At 44.9% G+C, this 26,872-nt stretch overlaps 1 protein-coding gene across 7 annotated transcripts in view; it reads left to right on the forward strand.

Annotated features, from left to right (window-relative positions):
- The first annotated feature begins 3,621 nt into the window (after positions 1-3,621).
- LOC147615653 (transcription initiation factor TFIID subunit 10-like) overlaps positions 3,622-26,872 on the forward strand; it is a 94,851-nt gene continuing 71,600 nt past the window's right edge. For 5 of the 7 annotated variants that reach the window (XM_086778192.1, XM_086778194.1, XM_086778195.1 and 2 more), the window contains exons 1-3: positions 3,622-4,002; positions 17,141-17,216; positions 17,296-17,360. In XM_086778192.1, the coding sequence (XP_086634318.1) occupies positions 3,890-4,002; positions 17,141-17,216; positions 17,296-17,360 (254 nt within the window). In that variant the 5' untranslated portion in view covers positions 3,622-3,889. Of the gene's footprint in view, positions 4,003-7,418; positions 7,565-7,669; positions 7,930-17,140; positions 17,217-17,295; positions 17,361-26,872 lie in introns of those variants that run through there. The other 2 variants (XM_086778197.1, XM_086778193.1) reach the window with 2 other exon arrangements.

The raw sequence follows: 26,872 nt of genomic DNA on the forward strand, positions 1-26,872 counted from the left end.
TGTAATTGCTTGTCTTTCAACAACATGTATTGGGCTTAAGCCCAATACATGTGACGTTTGAGAAGGTTATTGTAATTGCTTGTCTTTCAACAACATATTCATGGTGTTAATTCTGTTGTTGCAAACTTCAACATAAGTTGTTCAACGATATATTCGTTGTGTTAATTGTGTTGCAAACTTCAACATAAGTAGTCGGGAGTGCTTCTCTACCATTTTGAAGCGCGAACATGGCAGACAATGCTGATACTGCTGCCGATTTGCCAGGTGAGCGACCGTATCCTGTTTTGCTTTTTGGTTGGCAGATTCTGTCCATTGAATGCTCAGGTTTGAATGTCAAATTTTTATTGAGTTTTGCCTTGTCTGCTACCAGCTGAAAGCCTTTTCCATCTGATGTAGGTGAATGCCTTCTGGACCTGGTCACCTGCTGGTGTAACACATGGGAAGAATCAAGCCTCAAAGTCTCAGAAAACACTACAATTATCCAACCACTACAACGGTTTTTTTCTCACTTCTGTGATTTGTATTGATTCTCCTTTCAGTGCCAAAACCTTCCTTTCAAAAGGATTGAGACGATGCTGCAACAGTAAAACGAGTTGATTAGAAAGACCTAATCCGCATGCTTAGCTAGGTTTAAAGTGTCAAAACCTTCCTTTCAATAGGATCTGGATGATGCTGTGACGATAACATGGTTAATCAGAAAGGTGTAATTTGCGTGTAACTGGTGGTACTGGGATAAAAGTTTTTAACTTGCCTACTAGGTTAGCGTGTAAGACAAACTTAAGCGCCTACTAAAAATTGTTGCTTAGAGTGTCAGTTGGCAAAGTATTATTAGCGATGTGATAACAAAGGAGTGCTAAATAATTGCATGGGTGATGAGATTGTATTCGATTCTCCAAAGTACTTGCTGTGCATCGGAGCTGAATGAAATAAAAGTCCATTCTGACTCATCACCACCTATAAGGCCCCCTCTATGAGGAACAAGCAGCCCGTATGCCTAGCATCCTGTATAAACATTGGATGGTGATCTATGGAGGCTAGATTATTTGTAGACGGCTTAGGAAGGTTTGCCAAATAGGCTACATGCTTGTTTGGATTGTTATCTCCAGATTTGATTGTACATTCGATTTGGTGGAATTTACCCTAGGAAACCTTGTGTTTGGGTTGCGGGGACCAATGGGCACTGCTCAGATGGTTTCAGATGGGCCTTGAAGCTGTCTTGCATACACCACACATTGTATCCTCTTACAAGAAGTATTGTTCCCATGCTTGGTTGAGCAAACGTCCCTTATGCTTTATCTTTTGCTTCTAATGCCAACAAGATAAATGGCCCTATGGCTATAGGGTGCACCATTGCTTGTGTCTGATCTTTTCATATTTATATTGTTGTCTTCTACTAGATAATCAGTAAATAAATGAAGTTATGAGGGCAGTAGAAAATTTTAGAGGCTTAGAGGGCTTACCTGGACCTTTGTAGAATCCCAACTGAATAGTGATGTAAAAAGCAAGGGTTCACATCCTTCAATTATCTTATAAATAGGAGTCTCGAAAGAGACACCCTCATATTTAGCCGCCTGTTCTAGGTATTTCTGTTCAAGATGAATCAATACCTTGCATAAATACATAAATAACTTACTATGTCATCGTTCGTAAGAGTATCCATGGGTCCAAAGGACACAGATTTACCTGGCCAAATTCAAGTGCCTTTAGTTTGTGTTGAGAACTGGTATCTTGACCCACCCAAACAAAGATGTTGGTGTAGCAGTCCAGTACCATGATCTCATCACTGAGTAAATCTTCTTGTGTGAAATTGAACACTTCTGTAACCTGCGAAATACTAGATTTTGTATAACAAGTTTCTTCTAATGGACAAATATTGCTGCTACACCTATGCCATATGATTGTGCCTCTCTTGAATTACCTTCACTTGGTCTGTGCTTGTGTATGAAGGATCCCCCAATCAAGGCCACATGCACAAGATGAAAGGTTATAAATTAGGTAACGCATTCATAAAAGCGACGGAGGCAATCAAAATGTTAAGAAATTGGTTTAAAAGCCACACATTTGAAAAAGGAAGCAAAGCATGAACGCTACCCTGGTTACAGAACAATCCCTTCCCATGGGATGGGCAAGATTGCCCTTCCATCTCTGATGAGTTGCCATGATGGGCTGTGCTGGCAGGCGGCGGCAATGACCACTGTTTTGTGAACAGCCTTAGCATAAAATGGAAAGAAAAATGGTGGGCTGGTTTGGAACATGATTGGTAGAATTATCTTTTGGATTGGCTCTCCATAAAAACTTATGTACACCTACCTATATATGCATGCTTGTAATGTATGCATTTCCAATACAGGCATGCACATGTACAATTTTCTATGTAAGTAACTCTTTAAGTAATGAGTAGAGAGTATTGAGCATGTTGTGAAAATTTGAAGGATTCTTACCTTTCACCAAAGGGCAGGAGAATAAACGAGGGTCCTTAGCAGTGTCTTTGGGTTTGTGATGGCTGGGGTAAATCTGCCTACCCCCTAATGTATCCCAGAATATTTGCACTTCTGATCCCTCTTTCAAGCTGCTCAGGGTCGCATCAGGCTGAAAAATGGCACTGGTTTGATTTAGATCTCTTGGTAAAGGCTTTTCCATGCAAGCTGTATTGACATAAGAAGAACATGAACTTTAGTAGAGCTTGCCCGTGTGCTAGACAAGAAGCACTGCAATGGAGGCTTTATGCAAAGATGATGCAGTGGTGCAGATATAGCAAAAGTAAATGAGTGAATGATCAAGAAAAGGCTGTGCCAGAGTCCTATATATTTCCTGCTCAGGTGTGATAGGTCTAGACCAGCCATGCCAGCACTTGGATCAATGTTTTCTGTCATCATACTAGCAAGCTATTTTGCCATTTAATGCTGTTGTTTTGTCCTTGCTTCCTTAGTCACTAAAAATCCCTGTATAAAACTCCATTCTTTTGGGGCCAATTTTATAAAAAGGGTTCTTTTTGGAATGGTACCTTTAGATGGTATACCATGTTTTTGGTTGCTTCTTGCTCCTCCAATGTGCTAAATTTTCCATACCATGTGAAAAAGCTGTCTCCCGTTTGCAAGAAAAAGCAACTTGATGAGTTTAAAGATGTTGCAACCTGCAGATGATAGTGGCCATTAGTTACATGTATGGAAAATTTAAAAGAGTACCTAACTTGCCACCTCCAAACACCACATCGAACATGCTCCACAATTTTTTGTCATTGATGATCTTAAAAAGTTTTCAGTTGTTTATGAGCATTAGGACTGGTTAATATATATATTTAGTGTGTCATTTACTGGACTTGTATTTATTAAAGCTAATACTTGGCACGCACAGGATAGTGGGTAGGTTTTTTTCCCTCCCAGGGAAAGATCCTTCAATTGGTAAGAAGAAAACGTTTGTTCAAGCATGGACTGCAACCCTAGGAGAGAGGGAGTGTATTAAAAACATCACAATTTTTTTTTTTGTTTGGGTGGGGGGGGGGAGTCCCCTTCATGGCTGTCACATGCCAACCTCGAGCAGGATGCACGCGGACATAGCTGCAGCTGCCTTTTGGGCAGGGTTTGGGGATGAGTATGGCCAGCATTGGCAGCCTTTTGGCCGCCCAAATATGTAGAGACCAGATGCCCATGGACCAGCCTGGTGTGGACAGCCTTTTGCACTTTTATTCCAGCGGTGGAGCTGTCCAACTAGGTGACCAGCATAGGTAGGACAAGTATGGCCAGCATGGGCAGCCTTTCGGCCACCCAAATGTGTACGAACCAAGCGCCCATGGACCAACCCGGTGTGGACAGTCTTTTTTGAGCTGTGGAACTGTCCAATTGGACAACTACCATAAGTACAGCAGACCAGCTCTGAAAATGCCATAAGCATGGAGATTTGGCATTTGCCAAGCCAGAGTTACGGGCACCAAACAAGGCATCTGATTAGCGTTTTGCAAAGGTTATGCACAGGCAGATCTGTGTTTGTATCTGTGACATCATTGTATGTATTCATGTTTTGGCAATATAATGTAGATTAGGTTTATCTGGTCTTCTCTGTTGTGTACTTGCAGTTTATCATTGTTCTGATTAGCGTTAACCAGTCCTTAATCAGCGTTAATCATGGTAGCTTCTGCAGCCTTGTTACACCCGCAAGGACGCCTCACACCTGTAAAGGGTGTTGGAGGGATGAAGAGGAAGGGCCCCTATTACATTATATGTATATTCAATTTGAACCCCCAAATTGACTGTGTGGGATATATCAACCAGCACCGACACATTGCTTCCAACACCCCCCTCAACGTGGAGAGGATGCACCAAATCAACAGCAATGCCCATCGTCACCAACAGCCCATCTTTCCACCTGGCATACCAACAGCAATTCCATCCACCAGCCATGGCACCACCTCAGTCCGCCTGGCATACCAACAGCAGCCCTGTCTGCGAACCAGTGGCTAGCCTTGCTTGCTTGCACGACCTACAGCACCTACACCAAGCACTGCCAACACCACGCAAGGAGAAGAAGCCCACGCGGCTCTGATACCTTGCTGGATCAGAGTGCAGCGCAGCAACACACCCGCAAGGATGCCTCAGACATGGTGTAAGGACCCTCCTGATCCCTGGAGTCCACACCTGTAAAGGGTGTTGGAGGCATGAAGGGGAAGGGCCCACAGCCACTTGTTGATGCTGGAGCCCCCTTGAGAGAGGGAGGGGCCGGAGCTCCAAGTGTGAAAGAAGGCAGATCGGTGCTGCTATGTGCGCTCCGAATGGCCTGTCAGATGCTCCAAGTATGCACAAAGGATGTGGATCAGGTCTGCCCAAATCCAGTGGATAGGAGAACCCTCAATGACCTCATTGCACCGCGCCTACTAGATGTGCCAGGCTGCAATGCTGCTAATGAGCTCCCATCTCATATCAACACGGGTTTGTGAGGTCCACGGAGTCGCCAAGGATGAGCATTGAGGATAGCTATTAGGTAGATGATTGGCCCTCAACATTTTCCTTGTAAGGAGTGTAGGGCCCGCCTCTATAGTCCGTGCAATAGTCCAACCGATGGGTGCTAGAATCCAAGGTGAATAGGTGCAATACCCGCCACCAAACCTGCGAGGCCTTTGGGAAAACCCCAAAGGCAAATGTCACTGTTTCTTGCACATTGGCCGCAGGCAGCCAGGAGGCTGGTGATCACAAGTCACTTGCCCAGGATAAGTGTTTTAAAGGAAGAGGGTAACCTTCCTCCGGCGGAAGCTGTCCTAGAGCCGCCTCTAGAAGTCCGCAAGGAAGGGGATGGAAATCTCATCAGCTCGGCAATAGCCGGGGCGGCGGTCGTCAGAACCAAAGGTAAGATCCTCTGGATTGCATCAGGCCCAAGCATAGCTGGCTGCAAGGAATATGAGTGGGTGTCGAGGGGGTAAGTTGGTGGATAAGATTGTTCCATACCCAGTGCCTGAGCTGCTCCTCCTTGCTAGAGGGAGAGGGCAGGTAGAAGAATGTCACAGGCTCTGAAGAGGTTGGTTGCAAATTTGTCCTTGAAGGAGGTGTCCAATTTACGAAGCTGGGCCTTTGAGAAGATCCAATGGGTGCTAGGGGACCAAGGGCCGAACAGGTGGGGGTATAGGCTGAAATGCAAGTTAAGAGGAAGTCTTTCCATGGCCCTCCCTTCGGTTGGAAGCCATGGACAATAAGCTTGCCCATCAAAGGTTTGCCCTGTGCCACAAGGTCTGATTCCCAAGCCCCTTTTGTAGAGAGGTTGGTTTATGACCCTCCAAGCTACCTTGGGCTGGGATGTCTTGCCGTCACCTCTTGCCCACAAGAAGTTGCGGGTAAGTCGCTGAACCTGGCCGATGCATGACCGTGAAAAGGCCCAACAAGAGGTAATGTACCACATAATGGGCCGAATTAACTTGGTTGGTCTCACTGCCACTTTACCCTCCACGGAAAGCCACAAAACTACAATAAAGCAGGAGAAGAAAGAGTTCAGGAACTCGGTTGGGAGGTGCAACTTCACCATCATGTCTTGGCCATGAAGGTGGCTTACTTTGTAGTGAAAATGATGAGGGCGTGTTAAAGCGAAGAGTTCTTTTGTTGCTTGCTTCCAAAAAGAGGCCCTTTCTTGATACCGGTACTCCATGCGTAGGCTCTTAGGGCCTCTAATGAAGTGTAGTCTACCACCATTTGTTGCCAATCCAAGCATCGGTGTGGGTCTGCCGCTCCCAGAAGTGTTGTAGTTAAGGAGAATCGTTTTGATTGTGTGCTGCATATTTATTGCATGAATATTGACAATGATTGTTCAGATTTGGACTCTTGAATGCTGTGCGTTAACCACTGATGCATGCTATTGACTGTACTCTGTTGCTCTACTGGTCTAAAGCTGTACAGGGTTGAAATGTGCTGTGATATGGTTGCCAATTGTTGATCTAGACTCTGCTCTGTTGCCTAAGGACTTGGCATTGTAGATCTGTGATTGAATTCTGTTATTTGACCCAAACCTTGGTATTTATAGGCAAAACTCTTGTCCAACTAACTCCATTCAGCTAGGCTTTCGCAAGCTCAAAAAAAGTCATTTAACACATTCTCAAAAAAAGTCATTTAACACATTCTTTATTGGGTCAAAAAGATGCCCAACCCTTGGCCCCTTGGCGAGGCTGGTTCACACATGCTTAGAAAGCCCAAAATTGATCCAAAACTACCCTAAACTACAGGATTATGTTCACATGTTACCAAATTAATTGCTGCATATGACATCTCTCTTGATTTAATTTGCAGCACTCTGGAACATAATTCACCTTGGCTCCGCAGCTACCTGGATCATCCACTCCTTGCTTGTGTCCTTTCCATCTTATGTTGGGTTCCAAAGTGGTTTTGCATGATGGCAAAGGAGACAATATCCCAATCATCACAAAACTTGCGGAGACCTGGTCACTGTGGCATGTGGCTTCAACTCCAGAAATCTGGCAGTCCAAATTGAAAAAACAGAAGAAACATCTTCAACTCTGCTTTCAGCTATGGATCTTGCGCTTCTAACTCCATTGGAATTGCTGACATGTGAAACATCTCATCTGTCAATGGACTGTTGACATCTATGTCATATGGGGAGTGGTGTGTGAATACTAGGACTCCGGGGCACTTTTTACTCTCCTTGAGAGAGATTTTTTCACCTGAGCTCTTGTACATGTGAACCGGCCCTTATTTAACTGATGGGGTTCACATATTATTGTACTTTTGCACATAATCCATATCATTGCTTTGTGTGCCTCCTTGTACTCTCAGGATTGTGCTGCTTTGATTGTGTGTGGGGATTTTTGTGCTTGGTTGCAGCATCTCTCCAACATTTGGTATCAGAGCATAAGGCTTTGTGATTTTGGGGACTCACACTGAAGTAGCAACTTATGTGGAGCAGCCCGTTTTTTTACTTGGTGGCAGTTTGCAGCTTCAACCACCTTCTCTTCCTACCTTGGTCTCTTCAGAAGACCCCTTGGGGTGCCTAAAGGTCATATAGGCCTCCATTTGCAAGGAGGCAAAGCTCTATTGGAGCTAGGAGAACTACGAAAATAGCCGCCACTCTACAGGTCAGCCCCGCCATCTTCCATAGCCCGCTCTAGGAAGTCACATACGCACGCAAACTAGTCGCCAGTCCAATTAACCATCCCCCTTTTCAATTTTTTTTGATTTAGAGATTTCCGCCTCCGCCGCCCCGACCAGAGACGGCTCAACCCAATTCAACCACTTGCCGATTGTGTTCCTCATCATCTTTCGTGTCTCGCAAGCCAAGAATTCCCAAATTCCGACACCGTTCGATTCCTCAAAACACACCTACAAAAACAGAGCTAAAATCGACCTCATAGGTTCGTGCGGGACTCTTTGGGGAGCTTATTGGTGGTACCACCGTACCAGCATCGAAATACGTAACCTGAGCTTGCAGAAATTTCAAAAAGTAAATCCTCTAACCCTACTCCTTTCAATACATTGCGATCAGTATTTGGGGATTTTGTATCCCTTGCATTCAGTTGGGTACCACTTGCAAACAATATGGTTGGCAATGATGTGTTTGGGATGCTTGCTACTGAAGACAAGCTTGACGGGACTAACTACCCGTTGTGGGCCTAAATGAAGAGGCATCTATTGGTGGCCAAAGGGCTTTGGGGGATCATTATAGGAGAAGAAGAACGCCCGGTGTCTGCAGTGCAGCAGCCTGCTCATGCTACTTCTATAGGAGGCGTTCTAGTTGCTTCAGTCATACAAGCACTTGAACCTCCTACTGCAGGTTAGAGACGATGGGATTCTAGAGATGCACAGGTACATGCCCTCATTGCTCTCTCAGTGAAGAGGAGTATCATACCGCACATCCGTTCATGTGTTATTGCTAAGTTAGTGTGGGATGCCCTTGCAGCACTATATCAAGTGCGCAATGAGGCTCGTGTGGCTTACCTGAAAAAGTAGCTGGACCTTCTGCATATGGATGAGTATCTCACGAAGGTGAAAGACCTTTGAGAACAGCTTGCAAACATTGATGAGCTTATTCTGGACAATTCTCTTGTCACTACCATCCTCAATGCATTGCCTAACACCTATTAGGGCTTTGCTACTACACTTCGGTTGCTCGTGAAAGACAATGCAAATACCTTTTCTTTTGATGAGCTAGTGTCTTTGCTTTTGCAAGAGGAGCAATTCCGGATGAATAGGTCGGGAATGAGAGTTGGTGATCAGGCTTTTGCCGCCCAAGGCAAAGGTAAAGGCAAGGCATCCAGTGCCAGTGGGCTACAAGGCTAAAGGTGGAACATCTGTCTCTTCTGGCAAGGATGTAGACAAGGGTGATAGTTTGAAGCTCAAGAAGGGAAAATGCAATTACTGTCGGAAGCCAGGAAGAGGCTTGCAAAAGAGAAGGAGAAGAAATACTCTGGCATCTGTGGCTGAGTGGCTGATGCATCAGCACCAACAAGTGCTGACAAAAAGGATTTAGCTAGTTATGTTGAAGATGAATGAGCATCAGGGTTGTCTGTGGGACGCATACCGCACCACAGGCGTAAAATCCGGTACGAAACGAGACGAGCGCACGGTACAAGGTCCGGGACGTTTTTTTTTTCCATCATAGTTTCGTTGCTACAAAACGATCCGTTTCGTATCGGATCGTGTCGTTTCGTACTTGGCCAGTACGGCATGGTTAGATAGACGGTCTCTTTTTTTTTTTGTGTGTGTGCTTGCGTTTTTTTGCCGTTTTTGTTTGCATTGCCGACTGCCCTAGCCTCCCTCCATCAACCTGCCATTCTCCGTTGGATGGTGTGTCCCGGCTGCCCTGTCCCCACCCACCCTTTGCTCTGCCATTCTCTGTCGGATGGTGTGTCCTGGCTACCATGCCCCCACCCACCCTTTGCTCAAGCCCCCAAGGCAGCCCACTTGGGCCCCATCTCTCTCTCTCAAGCTCTACTACCTAGGCTCTCGCTCTTTCCCCTCCCCCCCCACCCCCCCCCTCTCAAGCTCTCTATATCTACTACGGAGGCTCTCTCTCCCTTCCTATTACTATTGCAAGCCGCGGGCCATGGCTCTTATTTATAGCATGCCGCACGCATATGTTCACCATTCATGTCTCTTTGTACTAAAGTTTTAACTTGTTTCTAGAGTCTACTTTATGACAACTTCTCTAGACTTTCCATCTCTAAATGTGTACAAATATCTATTTTTCAAGTGTTTTTTAAAGTGGACTTTACCTCAATCGAACTTATTTTTCAAAATTTAAAAGTTCCGTACCAGTGCAGTTTTTTTTTCGTACCTTCGTTTCGTACCTGACAACTATGATGAGCATTCCAGGTACAATGCAGCTATGATCCCTCTTTGCATGATGTATGCATGGTAGCTACAGATGTTGATGTATGGTACTTTGATAGTGATGCTACTAAACACATCACATCACATCATCAACTCTTCTCTTCCTTGGAGGATGCTCCTAAGGGGGGCACATTTACATGTGCAAACAACTCTAGTTATGTTGTCAAAGGAGTTGGAAAGATTGTGCTCGAATGGTGGGACGATCACTCTCTCATGTATTGTATGTACCAGATATCAAGAAGAATCTCTTGTCAATTTCGGCCGTTGTTGGGTCTGGCCTAGTGGTCTGTTTTAATAGATGCACTGTACATGATTGCAATGATGGGGATATTATAATTGCATCCCGTACTTTATGTCATGGTTGTTAGAATTTATGCATCTCATTGTATTTGGGGTTGTACCTATTTTACCTTTTTTTAGGGCATTTATTGTATTTCTAGCAGTCGGCCAACTCACTCATGCACTATATAAGGAGTTCCCCCATTATTCACTCTTTCATCCACTTCCCTTGCACAAGTTCAACATCTCTTGCTGACCTATTGCCATTGTAAAGCTTCAAGCTAATATGAAAGGTGATCTTGTCCACAAGCTCTCTCTACTCTCTAGCTTGTCTTGTTTATGCTTCCGCCTGTCCGTTCTCCAACATGGTATCACTCGCTTAGGTTTAGGTTTCTCCATCTTCTTCTGCCCGCCTTCTCATCTGTACCTTGGGTTTTTTGCCCTAGCTTCTCTTGGCTGCAGATCAGTCCCGAATAGTGGCTACGTTTTCATACACTGCTGCGTTTTCTGGTCCAGCCAGCCCTTCCCTTTCTGCCGGCCAGTTTGGTGGCTGCGTTTTCTCCTACAGAGGCAAGCCAGCTAGGTACTTGTCTGGGTTTTCTTCTACAGTGGCAAGCGTTGGAGTTTTGGCTGCAAATTCCACCCTGGCATCCGTTGTTGGTGAGTTTCTTGCATGTGGAGTTGCCAGACAAGTGGCTGTACATCTCCTTCTTCCTCCACAAGTCTCAACCCTTCTGGTAGGAGGTTTCCGATGGTTTCTTGGACCGTATTGCTACTGTCTAGCCTCCTCCTCTCTCAGGTTTGAGAGGGGACTGATTGGTTCTGGAGCCTCGCTCCGTTGGAAAGCACTTTTTGAGAGAAGTGTTTGAGAGTTGAGATCTGTGTTTCTTGTTGTTGTGGATATGGCTCCCCAGTCGATGCCGTGGCACGAGATCTTTGATGCCGAGCACACCATGGGGATGACCCACAAGAATCTCTCACCGGGCTAATACCATATCCAAAATCCAAATCCAAATCCAGTGAATCCAAGTCCAAGTTCCAAGTCCAAATCAAATCCAAAACCAAGTCTAAATCAAGTCCAAGTCCAGATCCATGTCCAAGCTATATGTCTAAGTTCCATGTTCCATGTTCCATGTTCCATGTTCCATGTTCCATGTCCAAGTTCCATGCCCAAGCTCTATGTCCAAGTTTTCCATGTCTATGCTCCATGTCCAAGCTCTATGTTCCATATACAAGCTCTAAGTCCAAGTTCATATCTAAGTTCAAGTAGTCCAAGTTCCCATGAGTAATCTCCACAACTCTTCCAACCTTGTTGATGAAGAAAACCATGGAAAAGTTCTTTCTAGCAAGAAAATTGATATAAAACCTATTTTAATGGTTTTTGGGCGATAAAAACATCCAAAAAGCAGTTTTTAGGGTTTTTGGAGCAGTTTTAGGGTTTCTAAAATTCATGGCCGTACACATCCGTACAGCTCCACACATGTCCGTATAGCTCCATACACGCGTCCATATCGCCCATGCACATGTCCATACAAGTCTAGGGATGATCGTTTATCTGAAAAGCAAGTTGGAGAAGGGTGTTGATGGCGAAGAAGAAGCTCTCCATGATCATAATAATGCCCACACGCACTCCACGATCTCCTTCATTCTTGAATGATCTTGTTCATGGTACTACAAGAGAAGTTCAATCCTTTTTATACCTGTAAGAGACCTTGCTTTTTTCCAAAAAGCCTTCATGCTTTTGCTTTACCTTTTTATGCGTTGCTTTTCTCTTTTTGCCATTGCTTTTGCTCTTTTTACTTTTATTAATAAAATATTATTCAACTTTTGGTGCTTTGCTTTTCTGGCTTTAAGGCCTTGCTTTTTGGTCTTAGAGTTGCTTTTTGAGAAAGCGCCTTTTAGCTTTTTGGTCCGGCTTAGTCTCCTCTTTCCAATGGTGCCCTTGGCTCATGGTCAACCCTGTTTGACTTTTTGTTTTTTCTTGCTTTTTGACCAAGAATGGTGCTTTTTCTTAATCAAACCTTATGGACCTTGATCCAAGTCTTCTTCCATCTGTCTGGTGTCCGGGCATGGATTTCATCATGTGAAACAGAGCTAGGAGAACCAAATAGTTACATTCCCTCTCCTACATCGCAGGTGTTCTCAACTGCGGACCGCAAGTGTTCCAAACATATCCATATCTTCCAAGTACATCCATATGTCCCTGGTATATCCATATGTTCTTGGTACATCAAGTACATGCATATGTTTTAAGGTACATCAAGTACATTCATATGTTTCAATGTACTAGCCTCGTCTCGTGAGCTTGTGCATAATGATCAATTCTAGTCCAATATATATATACAGTGAAGAGGGCTAGAGGTATGATCCCTCCCTCTTGAATCTGTCTTGATCGCAAGACGTCCATATCTGTACTTCAAATACATCTGGACCAACCACATCCTCATAAGATTGAAGTATATTTGGATAGTCCTTGAAGTACTTCCTTGGCATCCATTTCGCATCCAATAGCAAATAATTCTCGAAGTCCAAGAGAAACTTTCTGACCTCTGTCTTTTCTCTTTTTCTCACAGAATGAAACACAATCTGTTCTGGCTCTCCCACCCCTAGTGGATCCTTCAAAACAAGTTCCTTTGGGGATAACTTGTACATGGTTTCAATAAACTATCATGGAAAACATTATATATCTTCCAATGATCTGAAAGGTCCAACTGATGACATACATGGTTGATCTTCTTGGTAATCTGAAAGGTCCATATACCATCATTTTTATTTCTTGACTTTGGTAATCCAAAGGTACATGCATAGCAATACTCTTTCAATGGGTGCAATAATCTTGCTAGCTTTTGTTGGTCAAACTTGTTCTTCTGATAAACCAAACATTCTTGAATCATAAAGTTCAATGTCCTTCCTCATAGTAGGCCAATAGAAATAGCTCTCCAAAGCTTGAAGTGTAGTCAAGGTATCTCTATGCCCCATGTATGGAGGAGCATGGCACTCTTCAATTACTTTGGTCTCAATTCCTTGTGTCACACATAACTTGGGTTTGCATCATAAAAAAACCCTACTTGATGACTTAAAAAGTCACCAAATCTCTAATCTACAATTTGTTCCAAAACATCTTTGAACTCCTCTTTGGTAGCATAAGGATCCTTCATCAAAGTGAAATCCATATGGTAACCCATAGAAACTGCATGGGTCATGGGTCTTCAAGATAGAGCATCTACTACTTTGTTGTCTTTGACGTTCATAGGCCATAGCATGGCCTTTTTGGTGCAAGACTACTCCAATGCAAGCTCATCATGTTAAACCACAAAAAGGTCTAGAATATCCAACACTGGTCCTTTGCTAGCATAAAGTGTCAATGCTTCAAAAGGATTCTATTTCAGCTTTTGTTCACAAAGATACCCTGGCTTTATTTCTCGAAACATGCAATGGGCTAAGCACCACTACAAACCATTTGTCGAACTTCTTGGCATGATGTCAATCTGAAGATCTTCCGACCTCTCTAGCTTCTTTGCCTTTCTTTCCCTTACCTGTCCTGAGGAAACATCATCTGAAAGAGTAGGCCTAGGAGTAGCTTGCTTGTCTCCTGCATGATAAATGGAGCGGGTAGCTCTAGATCCTCTTGCAATGGTGACTCCTTTGGCCCGAAGATGGGCTTTAGCAGCTTCAACTCCTTCGGCTTCGGTGGCTCGATCCTTGATGAAATCTTCAAACATTTGAGCCCTTCTTTGGTCCCGTCCCCTCTTGGTTCTCCATGCAAGGAATTCTTTGTCTCTGAGAAATTGTCTGAATTGTTGAAAGTCATGGTACTCTTCTGATGACATGGCTGCGGTCTCATGGGTAATGGATCAACGACCCTAGTTCTTATCCTGAAGTCCTGGATCAGCCTGATAGTTGTTCGCTTTAGTAGACCCTTGGTTTCCCTCTTCTCTTGACATGGCTCTGTCACCCCAAGAAAGTGTCTTCAAGAGAAATGCTGCTCTGATATCACTTTAAGCTTAGCGGGGCGTGCAGTGATGACAGACTCAACCATGTATCCAAGAGATAAAGATATAGAGAGAGAGGGGAGAGAGAGAAGGGAATAGGGATCTTGCAAAGTACACCACATTGAGCGAGGAACAGCCCCCCCCGCCCCCTTTTAGCAATTTATTCAGGAACAATCCATGGGCACGCTAGCCAGGATCAATACAATTAATGAATACAAAACAAACAGATATGTTGATGTAGGATATCCAAGTCAATGTCGATGTCGATGTCGTGGCACGAGATCTCTGATGCCGAGCACACCATGGGGATGACCCACAAGAATCTTTCACCGGGCTAATACCATATACCATATACCATATCCAAAATCCAAATCCAAATCCCATAAATCCAAGTCCAAGTTCCAAGTCCAAATCAAATCTAAAACCAAGTCTAAATCATGTCCAAGTCCAGATCCACATGTCCAAGCTATATGTCTAAGTTCCATGTTCATGTCCAAGTTTCATGTCCAAGCTCTATGTCCAAGTTTTCCATGTCTATGCACCATGTCCAAGCTCTATGTTCCATATCCAAGCTCTTAGTCCAAGTTCAAATCCAAGTTCAAGTAGTCCAAGTTCCCATGAGTAATCCCCACAACTCCTACAACCTTGTCAATGAAGAAAACCATGGAAAAGCTCTTTCTAGCAAGAAAATTGATATAAAGCTTGTTTTAATGGTTTTTGGGCGATAAAAACATCCAAAAAGCAGTTTTTTTAGGGTTTTTCGAGCAATTTTAGGGTTTTTAAAATTTGTCCATACATGTCCGTACAGCTCCACGCATGGCTTCGTACACGCGCCCATATCGCCATGCATATGCCCATACAAGTCTAGGGATGACCGTACATCTAAAAAGCAAGTTTTCTTTTTGCCTTTGCTTTTACTCTTTTTACTTTTATTAATAAAATATTACTCAACTTTTGGTGCTTTGCTTTTTTGGTTCTAAGGCCTTGCTTTTGGACCTTAGAGCTGCTGCTTTTTGAGAAAGCACCTTTTAGCTTTTTGGTCCGGCTCAGTCTCCTCTTTCCAACGGTCAACCTTGTTTGACTTTTTGTTTTTTCCTACTTTTTGACCAAGAATGGTGCTTTTTCTTAATCAAACCTTATGGACCCTGTCCCCATGTCTTCTTCCACTTGTCTCGTATCTGGGCATGGATTTCATCATGTGAAATAGAGCTAGGAGGGCCAAATAGTTACAACATGGCTAATCCTATAGCCAATCCTTGATTAGGAAGTAATCTTTTGGTAGATTTAGGGCACTGGTAGGCTCTGACAGCTAAAGAAGTCAGCCCACTAGTCGGCCAAGTCATGAGCATGATATAGATAAAGTCGGCAGCATTAAGTGATATTTAGATGATATTCATGTTTGTCCTCTATTGGGAATAGTAGGAAGAATTATATGGGCCTATATACAGATAGGCAAGCCCCAGTCGTAGTCATCCGATCCGCAGATGGGGGCAGGTCGATAAGCATGCTTTTGATCAGAATTCAAGCCATTTTCGAAGGCCAAAGGCCACAATCAAAGACATCTTTTTGTACCATATCATTATACTGAAAACACAGTTCATCTCTCCTTTGTGCTGTCTATTCATTGCTTTTTGCATTCGTGTTTCTAATCAGTAGGCTTAGGGCTGGACCAAGTACAACAATGCTTCCGCATGCAACACTGGTATGAGAGCATTCAGCCTCAGCCATCTAAGCACTAAGCTGTCCCAAGAATGGTGCACAAATCCATGGAAGAATGTATCTAGGGTAACATTTTTGAGGTGGTTGGCAACAGGCAAAGCCAAAGGAAAGCATTCCTTGGAAGTTGTGTGTTCAAAGGAACATACCATTGGCTCCCAAATTAGCTCCCAAAGGTGGAGCATAAGGCATGATCATTCTCAACAGGAGCCCATAGCTATCTTAAGGGAAAGGGATTGCAGGCATGGGGACAAAGCGGAACCAATGCATTCTCAAACCACTTGGGGTGGAATCAAAACAGTGACAAGGCTATTAGTCAAAGTACCATATGTCAAGTAGTCAAAGTATAGATTCAGTAGTCCAAGGAGGAAAGATGGCAGGTTACCCATCATCAAGTCGAGCAGGAGGGAATGTCATGTGCACACACGTGGACATGGCTAATCCTATAGCTAATCCCACATTAGGCAGCAATCTTAGGGTAGATTTAGGGCGCTAGCAAGCTTTGACGGGTCAAAGAAGTCAATCTCTTAAATTGGGACATGTGGCGCGATAGTGGAGTAAGTGGCCTCACAATTGTCACCTCGGCTCTACACTTGTCATTAGAGCTTTTACTTGCCATTCTAGCTCATGAGATCCCCAAATCTATAAATTGGAGCCCTTTTTCTTCATTTGAGCAAGCTCTATTGTTGCAAACTAGCCTCTATCATGTTGGCTACGCCATGGTTAAGGCTCGCTACCACCTCTACAGGTAGGTACAGTAGCGTAAGCCAGACATATAGCCAAGCAAGGCACTCAAGCAGCCAGGCAGGTCATGGGCAGGATGGATGTTGGTAAGGCAGTAGAGAGCAGGGTTGTGGGTTGGTTGACAGGCCCACCATCATAGGAGACCCAAAGGACCCCCTCCCTGATTAATCAGTCAATCATGTAGCCTACCCTCTTCAATAGTCATTGGTCAAGCAGTAAAAGCTTTTGCATGTGTTTGAAGGCAGGAATCATCAGAACACTCTCACAGCATCAGTAGGTCTATACCCGTCACCCATGTGGCATATTTCTACTTGCGTGAAAATCTTTCCTCTTTAATATAGAGAAAGATACATTTATATTTAAATATAAGTATTAAAAATATAAAAACTGTATTTAAAAATTATATGCATATATGTACGTATATGTAAATAAATATTTTCTCATTCTTGTGTCTTTATGAATAGTAAGAGAAATTAGGAAAATTTAAACAATTGATGAGTTAATCTAAGACTACGATATAAAACTGAGTTTTTCCAGTTAATCTAAGACTATGATATAAAACTGAGTATTTCAGCATTCAAATGCATGTAGTGCTATGGAGGCCAGGCGGGATGAGGATGCGCTGCTTATCGACTTCCTGTCTTCTGTTGTGGAGTACCTCCCTGTTGTAAGTTTAATCTTCTCTCATTGAGTACAACATTTTGTGCATGAAAATATAGCTCAGACGTGGACCCTTGCTTTCCCAGATTCCTGATGAATTGGCCGAATACTATCTCAACAGAAGCGGATTCCAGTGTCCGGATCTGAGAGTGTGAGCCCCTTCCTCTGCTGGTATCATTATGTATGTGTGTGTATGCTTTCATGTATGCATGTATTTGTGTGTATGCATATGCATTTGCTATGTATAAATGTATGTGCATCCACGTCTGTTTGTCTTTTTGGATGTATGTATGTATTTCCGAGAGTGAGCCCCTTTCGTTTGTTGATATGTTCATGTATATCTGTGCTTTTATTTATTTATTGATGCGTGCATCTACGTATGTGTGTGGGGGCCTTGTATATGTATACGACGTGCGCTTTTATCATGCACTTGATTGTGGATTACTGAGTTTTCACCCCATACTTGCAACCTGTCCTTTCAAGTCTTTAAAAGAGCTCATCCTGAATTCACTAGCTACCTTTATAGGCATGCAATTATAGGCTTAATAAAAGTCTAGGGCACTCTTTTCTTGAGATATTAATTTAAGATGTTAGGATTCAAACCTTGGACCTACGGGACGTCAGGCCAGGGTGGCATTCGTGTTTGTCCTGGTGGGTCCGCCCTGAAACACAGTCATTGTTCGCGGTTGTGCAGTGGGTGGAGCAACCAGGTTTTGTGGACAAAGAGGATGTTTTGGTCTTACAGCTGATAGTGTTGCACATCTTTTAACAGCAGGATAGACAATACTTGACAGAGTTGATGCACAGAGGCCTAAATGAGGCAATATGACTTGAGGAGACATTGCTTTAGGATTATTCGGTGGTTATAGGGAAGCCTTGCAGTTGCCTTGTCAAATCCATTGGCACTTAAGAGTCAAGTTGTCAACACAGGTCTTTTTTGTTGGAGCTAACCCCTGTAGTCCTGCCTTCCAATGGCTCTCTAGGGGCTTAAGAAATTGACATCTGGTCGAGTATTTGAGAGAGATGGAAATTTCCTTTAGCTGCTTGTACATTCTTTTGTCCACAAGTAACCTTTTCCTCCACTTAAGCTCATGATCTATTTCCATCAGGGTTGCAGCTGGCCTGCTTTTGGTTATTCCCAAACGATTTTATTACCTTTCTTGCACATCTCTGCTGAGAGTGAAAGATATGTTGGTGCAAACCTTAGTCCCATCAACCCTTAGTCTATCATTTTTCAAACTCTTGTTTCAAGAAGGGGGTGAGATCTTGCTGCTCATTATAATTAGATCATCCACATGTAAGGCAATAACCATGCACCTCCTCTCTTCATAAATTTGTGATTGTTACTACAAGAAATCGAGTTATGTGTCCTAGGGACCCTGACTAAGCCCATTGCCAATAAATGCAGGATTGGAGTAGGTTTGATGGCCCTGGAACAACAACTCTAGGGTGCTGAAAACAGCCCGTCCAAGGGACCCAAAGTGGTGGGATGGGCTGTGGTTGTGAACCCCTTAGATAAGGTTTAATTAAAGTCAAAAAGGGCCTTAAAATTCCAAGTGACCAAAAGTATGTGGGTACGAACCCCTAAAATTGGGTTAGTTAAGGTTATAAATATAAGATCTCCAGACCACGTCCAAGTATCATCTGGCTTGGACCAAAGCCCTAATGAGGTTTCATAGACTTGACATTGTACGCACTGCATGACCGCGGTAGCTTGTGGCTAGTGACTCACCACACTACCGTAGAGTCCCCCCGACTCACCCTCGATCCTGAGGTCTAATTGCCGCGAGCCTGCTTGGTATTGATGGCCCCAACCTAAGCATCTTGTACTACTAGGCCAAACCACCCACCTTGGAGCTCCATGGCCATGAGGTCTTACATGCCACCGGTAGCCCTCTTGTCAACCGCGTGGATACCTCAATAACTCATAAGTGCCCCCAAGGTCACTTATACAGCAATAGCCTAGCTATTATTGGCCCTTGCTTTATTTATAAGCTTTCTTGCTTTCTTTGTAAGATATTAGCCATTATTTGCCCTATATTATTTATTATAAGCTCTTAGCCAATCTAGACCTCATCCTACTAGCGGCCTTGGTCCACATGTGGACCCTCCAGGTCCCCACATGCCAGCTAAGCCCTAACATTAGCCTGGGTTAGTCCACGTCCATGTCCATAGCCCTAACCCTAGGCGTACTGGGACGTAACATACTTCCCTCCTTCTGTTCAATCCACGTCCTCGTGAATGCATAAGGAGACAAGCCTATGTAAGTGAATCTCTGGATCCTGAAATCCGTCCATAGCATCTACTTAAGTCCACTGTCTCTTACCTAGGCCAGAGTAAGACTCCTCTTGTAGACTATGCTACAAAGATTCAATTGCTTACTATCAATCCAACTCTCATCCAAGAGCTGAATCCCAATAGGACATTGAGTCTTAAAAGTACAACAAGTTGTACCGTAGCAACCCTAGCACAGACCCAGAACACAACTTAACAGAACACAATTTAACTCTCATACCAAATGACATCTTCCATTAGTTGTTGGCAAACACTAGTCCACTTAATGCACAAACAAACACAAACAAGTCCTAGTGCCGCCATGTACTTCTAGTACATATTCCAACCACAAGATCTTCGTTGTCCAATCCTCATTTAAGATTGAACAAAGATTGTGTTTTCATACATAACCACCAGATACTCACGTCTACTTTAGGGCAAGCAGACTCCCGATCAATTTTTTGTATATGCCCACATCCTCAAATAACTTGAAGCCAACATATGTTGGAATGCACAGTGGAAATGAGACAAACTGCTGTGAGAAAGAAAACGCAGAACTGTAGGAGAGACAGAAGCTGTGTAAACTCTCTACTATATACAGAGGATCCGGTACAACATGGACAAGGGTGGTATTTATACCACCTTGGGCTGCTGGTCGGCCACAAGAAAACAGTCCCCCACGACCAGAAATACATGGAAAAATATGGACAATGAGGAAAAATGGAGAAAGCTCCTAACTGGGTGGGCACACCCACAACAGAGGCCCTCACTCCCTACTGAGTAATATGGTACAGACATGAGATGATTGCTAACACCCCCTCTCAGCTCCTGGATGTGGAACCAACCCCAATGAGCTGGAGTGTTGACGGAGCATCTGCTGAGGTAGAGGCTAAAATCTTCTCACGAACAAATTGATATTGTATCTCTATGTGCTTGGTTTGGGCATGGAAGACCGGGTTCGGAGCAATAGCTATACAACTATGGTTATCGCACTAGATGACCATGGGTTCCTTCTGTGGGAACCCAATCTTGCCAAGCAACCTCCGCAACCACACCACCTCGCAACCAGCACCACAAGGAGTTGCCTCAGTAGAAGACAAGGCAATAGTTGGTTGCCTCTTGCTGCTCCAAGAAATAGCTCCTGAGCCAAGGGTAAATCCGTAGCTTGATGTAGATCTCCTCGTGTTTGGATCTCCTTCCCAATCAGAGTCACTCCAACCTTGGAGACTAACTTGGTTCTACGTTTCCCTTCCAGTGTCATGGAAGAGTCCAAGATCCTGCATACCTTGTAGATACCGCAAGATCCACAATCCTGTGTCCCAATGAGTCTTCAAAGGTGTTTACATAAATGAGCTCAACAACCCCATTGGAAAACTCAAGTCCAATCTGGTGTTTAGCAACTAAATCAATGAACCAACAAGCTTCTGATACAAGGAGGCATCAACTTGCTCACAAGAATCATGTACTGTAAGTTTGGTATTTGGGTCCATCGGAGATGAAATAGGCTTGCAATTCTCTATCCCAAAGGCCTCCAGCAACTCATGAACATACCGTTGCTGAGAAACAAAGAACCCCCTTTGGGTTTGCTAAATCTCCAATCCCAAAAAGAAATGGGGTAAGCCTAAATCCGTCATCTCAAACTCCTTTGACAAGGCAGCCTTCGTTACAGCTATGTGCGCTCCACATGACCCACAGAGAGGATAATCAAGGTGACCATGCCGCGTTCTCAAAAGAGATACAAGTTCGGATCTGCAAACTGATCTTTGAAAACCCTTTCTAAGAAAGAAAGGATCAATCTTTTAATTCCAAGCCCTGGGAGCCTGTTTAAGACCATACAAGGCCTTCCGTCACCTGTAAACCATATCCTTTGATCCCGAACCTCAAAGCCTGGAGGCTGCTCAACATACACCTCCTCCTGCAAGTCACCATTCAAGAACGCGGATTTTACATCCATCTGATACACCGACCATTGGATACACCGGCCACTGCTGAGAAGAGGCAAGGAAAAGAACTGTCCGAATTGTGGTCATCCTAGCTGTTAGTGCAAAAGTGTCCTCATAGTCGATGCCAAGCCGCTGAGCATAGCCCTTAGCCACAAGTCTGGCCTTGTGCTTGTCCACCGACCCATCAGACGTATACAGACCCACTTGACACCAATGACTAACCGTTTTGACAGACTCGGAACCAACTCTCAAGTTTTATTCTTCTATATGGCTTCAAGTTCCACTTGCATGGATTTCCTCCAAGTCTCCCGGGAAAGAGCTTCCTTAATTGAGTAGGCTCTTTGTCCCGAATGATACGAGACATCAATGCATAGTTCACTTGTCACAGCTCCTTTGATTGACTTTTATCACAAACTCTATGCAATCTTCGAGGTCCATCCTGTGAGAAGTCATCTCCTGTCTTTATCAGACACCAGGGCCTCTGTTGTGGGTGTGCCCGCCCTTTGTAGGTGTTTTCTCATTTTTCCTCACTCCCCGTATTTTTTTCCCATTTTTCCCTATTTTTACCAGGTGTGGGAGGCAGTTTTCTGCACCCTGGCTGATCCAAATACTGGTTGATTGCTGGTCAGAGGTTCTGGATGCTGGCCGACTGCCCCTTCTAGTCCCCGACCTCTCCTGCATGCTGGCCGACTGTGCGCAGCTGGCCGACTGATGTGGATGGGGCTGGTTGTGGACATGTAGGCCCAGTCGGCTGCCTTTTCAACAGGCCGACTGCATGTATGGGGCCATATAAAATGGCCCCATGGCCCCCACACCATTGTGTATAGAGAAGAGTTACACGTCTATCTCTCTCCTTCTCTTGTACTGTCTATTTTCTGCACTCTACTTGCTCTTGTGGTCTCAAATTTGGTTATCATCTCCACTGCGTATTTTGACATGGTATCAGAGCCCTAGGCTCTTGAAAGATCTTGGGAGTTTTCTGAGCAAGAGGGGGATTGTTGCGTTGCTGATTGGTGGATTGTTAGGGACTGTTCGAGAAGAGAAGAAGCAAGGGGAAGGCGGGCTGAGTTGCTGGACAGCCACTTGCAGGTTTAAAGTTTTTTTTCCCCACCCATCCACCCTTTTTCAGTTACATCCCCGCGATGGTAGATTTGTTAGAGATGGCTGAGAAGCATGTGAAGATCCCAACACTCCCCACGCTCCCAGTGGATCGTCAGTTGGACGGGAACAATTACGGCATCTGGAAGGTTATGATGGAGTCTGTGCTGGAGTCATATGACCTTGCTGATTTCATCGTTATCGGGGTTCCACGGTCGGCGGAAGCAAAGGAAGGGGAGTTACTGTCAACGAGGAAGGGGAGTTACTGTCAACGAGGAAGGACCGCGAGGCACAGGCACAGATGTGGGATCGTGTCAACGCCACGGTCCGTTCATTTATCTTCCTCAACTGCACACTGCAAGTAATCAATCAAGTAAAGCATATGACGTTGGCCAGAGGCATATGGCAGCACTTGGCTTCTCTTTATAACAGGGTATCGCCCATGAAGAGGATACAGATGCGGGTTATGAACCCTGCAAAGTCGTCGACGATGTGGGAGCACATTAATAAGTTGCAGGCCCTTCAATAGGAAGTCCTCCAGGCTGGGAAGGAGATATCATCAAAAGACATGGCCATTACTTTGCTGTCCCACTTGCTTGCTCAGTATTCCGCTTTCTACTCCTCTTTGATTACTAGTGGCAGGCTCAGCACCATTACCTGGGAGGAGCTTGTGCCCATGGTCTTGGACCAGGAGGAACGATTCACGAATCCTCCTCACAGCGGAGGTTCGGAGGCCTTAACTGGCCAACGGCCGAAAGGCCGGAATAATCCCAGAATCAACAACAACAACAACACGCAGGTGGAAGAGGCAAATTCAGAGGCAGGGGGAGTCAGAGAGGCCGTGGAAATTGGCAAAGGCAGTATAATGATGCACGTGAATGCTATTATTGTGGTAAGCCTGGACATGTGCAGTCAGAATGTTATAAGAAGCAGGCTGACATGCAAAATGGGAAAGTGCAGCAAAACAACTATGCATCCTCAAGCAGAAATAATGAGGATAATGAAAGGTTGTTTGTTATGCAGCATGTTGTGAATGCCATGTCTGAAAATGTTGATGCAGCACAAAAAGATAATGTATGGTGTGTGGATTCAGGCGCTTCGAACCACATGACGAGTCATGGGGAGTGGTTCAAGGAGATGAAAAACCCGGAAAGACCAGGCAAAGGGAAGGCTTCACTGGAGAAGTCTTCTGGGAAGAAGCCTGACACAGAACGAGAGAAACTGAAGGACGAGAGGTCCTGCAATGATTGTGGCGAGAAAGGCCACTATTGGAGGAAGTGTCCTAAGCGGACTGGGAAGAGTGCTGATTCTTCAGCCTCAGCTGCAAAGACTCCTGCATTTGTGCACTTAGAGATGATGGACTCAGATGCTTCATCGTCTTCGAGCGAGGAGGCAGTTGGCTTCACCGCAGAGGATACCCGGGAATGGATTCTTGACAGTGGTGCTTCCAGGCACATGACTCCGTCCCGAGACTTCTTTTTGGATCTGAAACGGCAGTTAGGTCGCATTTTCATTGGCGACAACTCCACCATTCTGATACACAGTGAGGGCCGGATGGAGATTATTCCCGACGGCAAGGGAGGCAAGCATGCCTCCCGTGTTCTTTACGTCCCTGCTCTTGGTTTTCATCTTCTGTCAGTGCATGAAGTATGCAAGACTGGCTTTCGGGTGGAATTTGAGGAGCATTCAGTTGCTCTACGGGACTGTGAGACTGGCCAGGTTGTTTGGGAAGGCGGTGTGGAGAATGGTATCTACAAGCTCTCTGCACTCTCCTCATTGACAGGTTCTCAAGTCGGAGATCTGTGGCACTTTCGTTATGGCCACTTAAATGTGGATGCAGTGCGGCGAGCTTTACAGGACCAGATGGTGGTTGGCTTGCCAGATGTTGGCAGGAGGCAAGGACGTTGCAGTTCTTGCATACGTGGTAAGCAGCACAGGGAATCCTTTCCGAAGCAGGCTTCCAGGTGGGCTTCAAAACCATTGGAGTTGATTCACACTGACTTGTGTGGACCTCAGCAGACACCATCATTGGGAGGATCTCTCTATTTCATGCTGCTTGTTGATGACTGTACCAGATTCACGTGGGTCTACTTTCTTTCACAGAAGGACCAAGCTTTTGCATGGTTCAAGGATTGGCACGTGATGGTGGAAAAAGAGTCTGGATTGCAGGTAAAGACTCTTAGGGCTGACAAAGGGGGTGAATTCTCCTCGAATGCATTTCTCAGATTTTGTGCACACCATGGCATCAAGAGGGAACTAGCCAATATAGGATCGCCTTCAGAGAATGGAGTTGTAGAACGCAAAAACAGGACTGTGGTGGAGATGGCGAGGACCATGCTGGAGCATCGTGATCTTCCTCGTCCACTTTGGGGGGGAGGCTATGGCAACGGCTGTCCATACCCTCAACCGGTCTCCAACGACTTCAGTACCTAATATGACTCCGTTTGAGGCATACTTTGGCAGGAAACCTGATGTCTCCCACTTTCGTGTTTTTGGGAGTGATGCGTATGTACATATTCCGAAGAAGCAGAGGGGGAAGCTTGACTCCAAATCCCGCAAGCTTATATTTGTGGGGTATAATTCTCTTTCCAAGGGATACAGATTGTATGATCCAGACAGGAATGAGATTGTTGTCAGCCGGGATGTGGTCTTTGATGAGCATGTTCCAGTATCCACTGTCGAGGAGCCGCCACTTCTTGGAGATCCAGAGGAGTCTGATGATGATTCCCAGACCATTGTTCCAGTTGATCAACCTCAGTCAGTACAGGAGGTTGAGCCCGCAACTGGAGTAGAGCCCCTGCAACGGCAGGAGGCTCCACGATCTGTTCGAGTACCGAGGTGGTTGATGGACACCCTTCGGGAGTCAGGTGTCACGGAGCTACCCTCCGAGTGGACCACAGAGGACGGCCCTCGAAGATCGCACAGAGTCCGCGACAAAAGCAATACAGTGGAGCTTCTTCAGGTAAACTATGCTTTGATGTCTCGTATTATGCGGGACAAGGAGCCCACTTCCGTTAAGGAAGCCCTTTCACAGGATACTTGGAGGAAAGCCATGCAGGTGGAACTTGATGCCATTGAGAAGAACAACACATGGGAGTTGGTACCGAGGCCGTCGAAACGGTCAGTCATTAGATGTTGGGATACATGTACATCAGTCAAACTACATTCAAAAGCTGTTGTACAAGTTTGGGTTTCGGGATTGTAAGCCCATCTCTACTCCAATGGAACCATGTATGATGTTGGAGAGTCTTTTGATATGAGTGTACAACCAAGCAGTAGGCTCCTAGTGTAGCACAGCCCAGGTACAAAGCATTGGCAAGCAGTGAAGGGGATCTTCCGCTATCTTTAGGGCACCCTGGATTTTGCTTTGGTATATCCTAGGGGAGGGAGCTTGCAGTTACATGCTTATAGTGATTCAAACTAGGTTGGTGTTTATGACACACGACAATCCACCATTGGGAATTGTTTCTTTTTGGGGAATTCATGCACATCATGGTTGAGCAAAAAGCAACCCACTATTGCCACATCTACTTGTGAGGTTGAGTACAGGGCAGCCTTTACTTGCCTTTAGCACCTTCTTGGCTGTCTCAACCCTTGGACTTCAGCTCTTGCAGAGAATATGAGATCAATGATGCCAACGACTGAAAATCGCTTATATAGGCACCTCCTCTGCTGTGGCCGGTTTTCTATGATGCTGTTGGCCTGCTCACGACTAGGGGAAAATGCTTTTCCTTGTCGTCGCTTCACACGTGTGCTGTTGGGCAGCCCTTGCTGCTGGCCGACAAGGCTCTAGGCTGGCTGATAGGGTTCCATGGGCTTCCTAGGGCTGGCTTCTTAAGGCCTAGGCTTGGCCTATTTGGCCTATGGTTAGCTTGATGATGTTAGTGGGGATGCCGTAGTATCTAGTCCATACTATGCATGATGGAGTTGATGGTTTATTGTCTTGTGGATGACTACCATGAGGTTATAAATTGCACTTTCTTATAAGGTGAATTTGGGCATGTGTCACGTGCACACCCATCAGGTGTACAAGTGGCATGGCATCATCAAGCATCCATAAACATTAATCAGGACATTTAAGCATTATTCAGGCATTTTCAGCATATGCAAACATATGTTTGGGGCTGTTTTCAGCACCAACATCAGTACATTAGCCATCTTCAGCACATAAAGGCATTTAGAGCATTTATGGCATGTAGTCGGGGATGTTATGATCAGCCAACAGCACCTCTACAGCAGCCGACAGCATCCATGAGCATTTATTGCAGGTCGTGGAGTCCAGATACCTGGCCGACAGCAGTTTATCTGCCCGACCAGCAGCACTTACCCATATATAAGCCATCGCATC

Source organism: Cibotium barometz, chromosome 39 (assembly GCF_041138505.1).
Source record: "Cibotium barometz isolate CiBa-2024 chromosome 39, ASM4113850v1, whole genome shotgun sequence".
Classification (NCBI taxonomy): domain Eukaryota; kingdom Viridiplantae; phylum Streptophyta; class Polypodiopsida; order Cyatheales; family Cibotiaceae; genus Cibotium; species Cibotium barometz.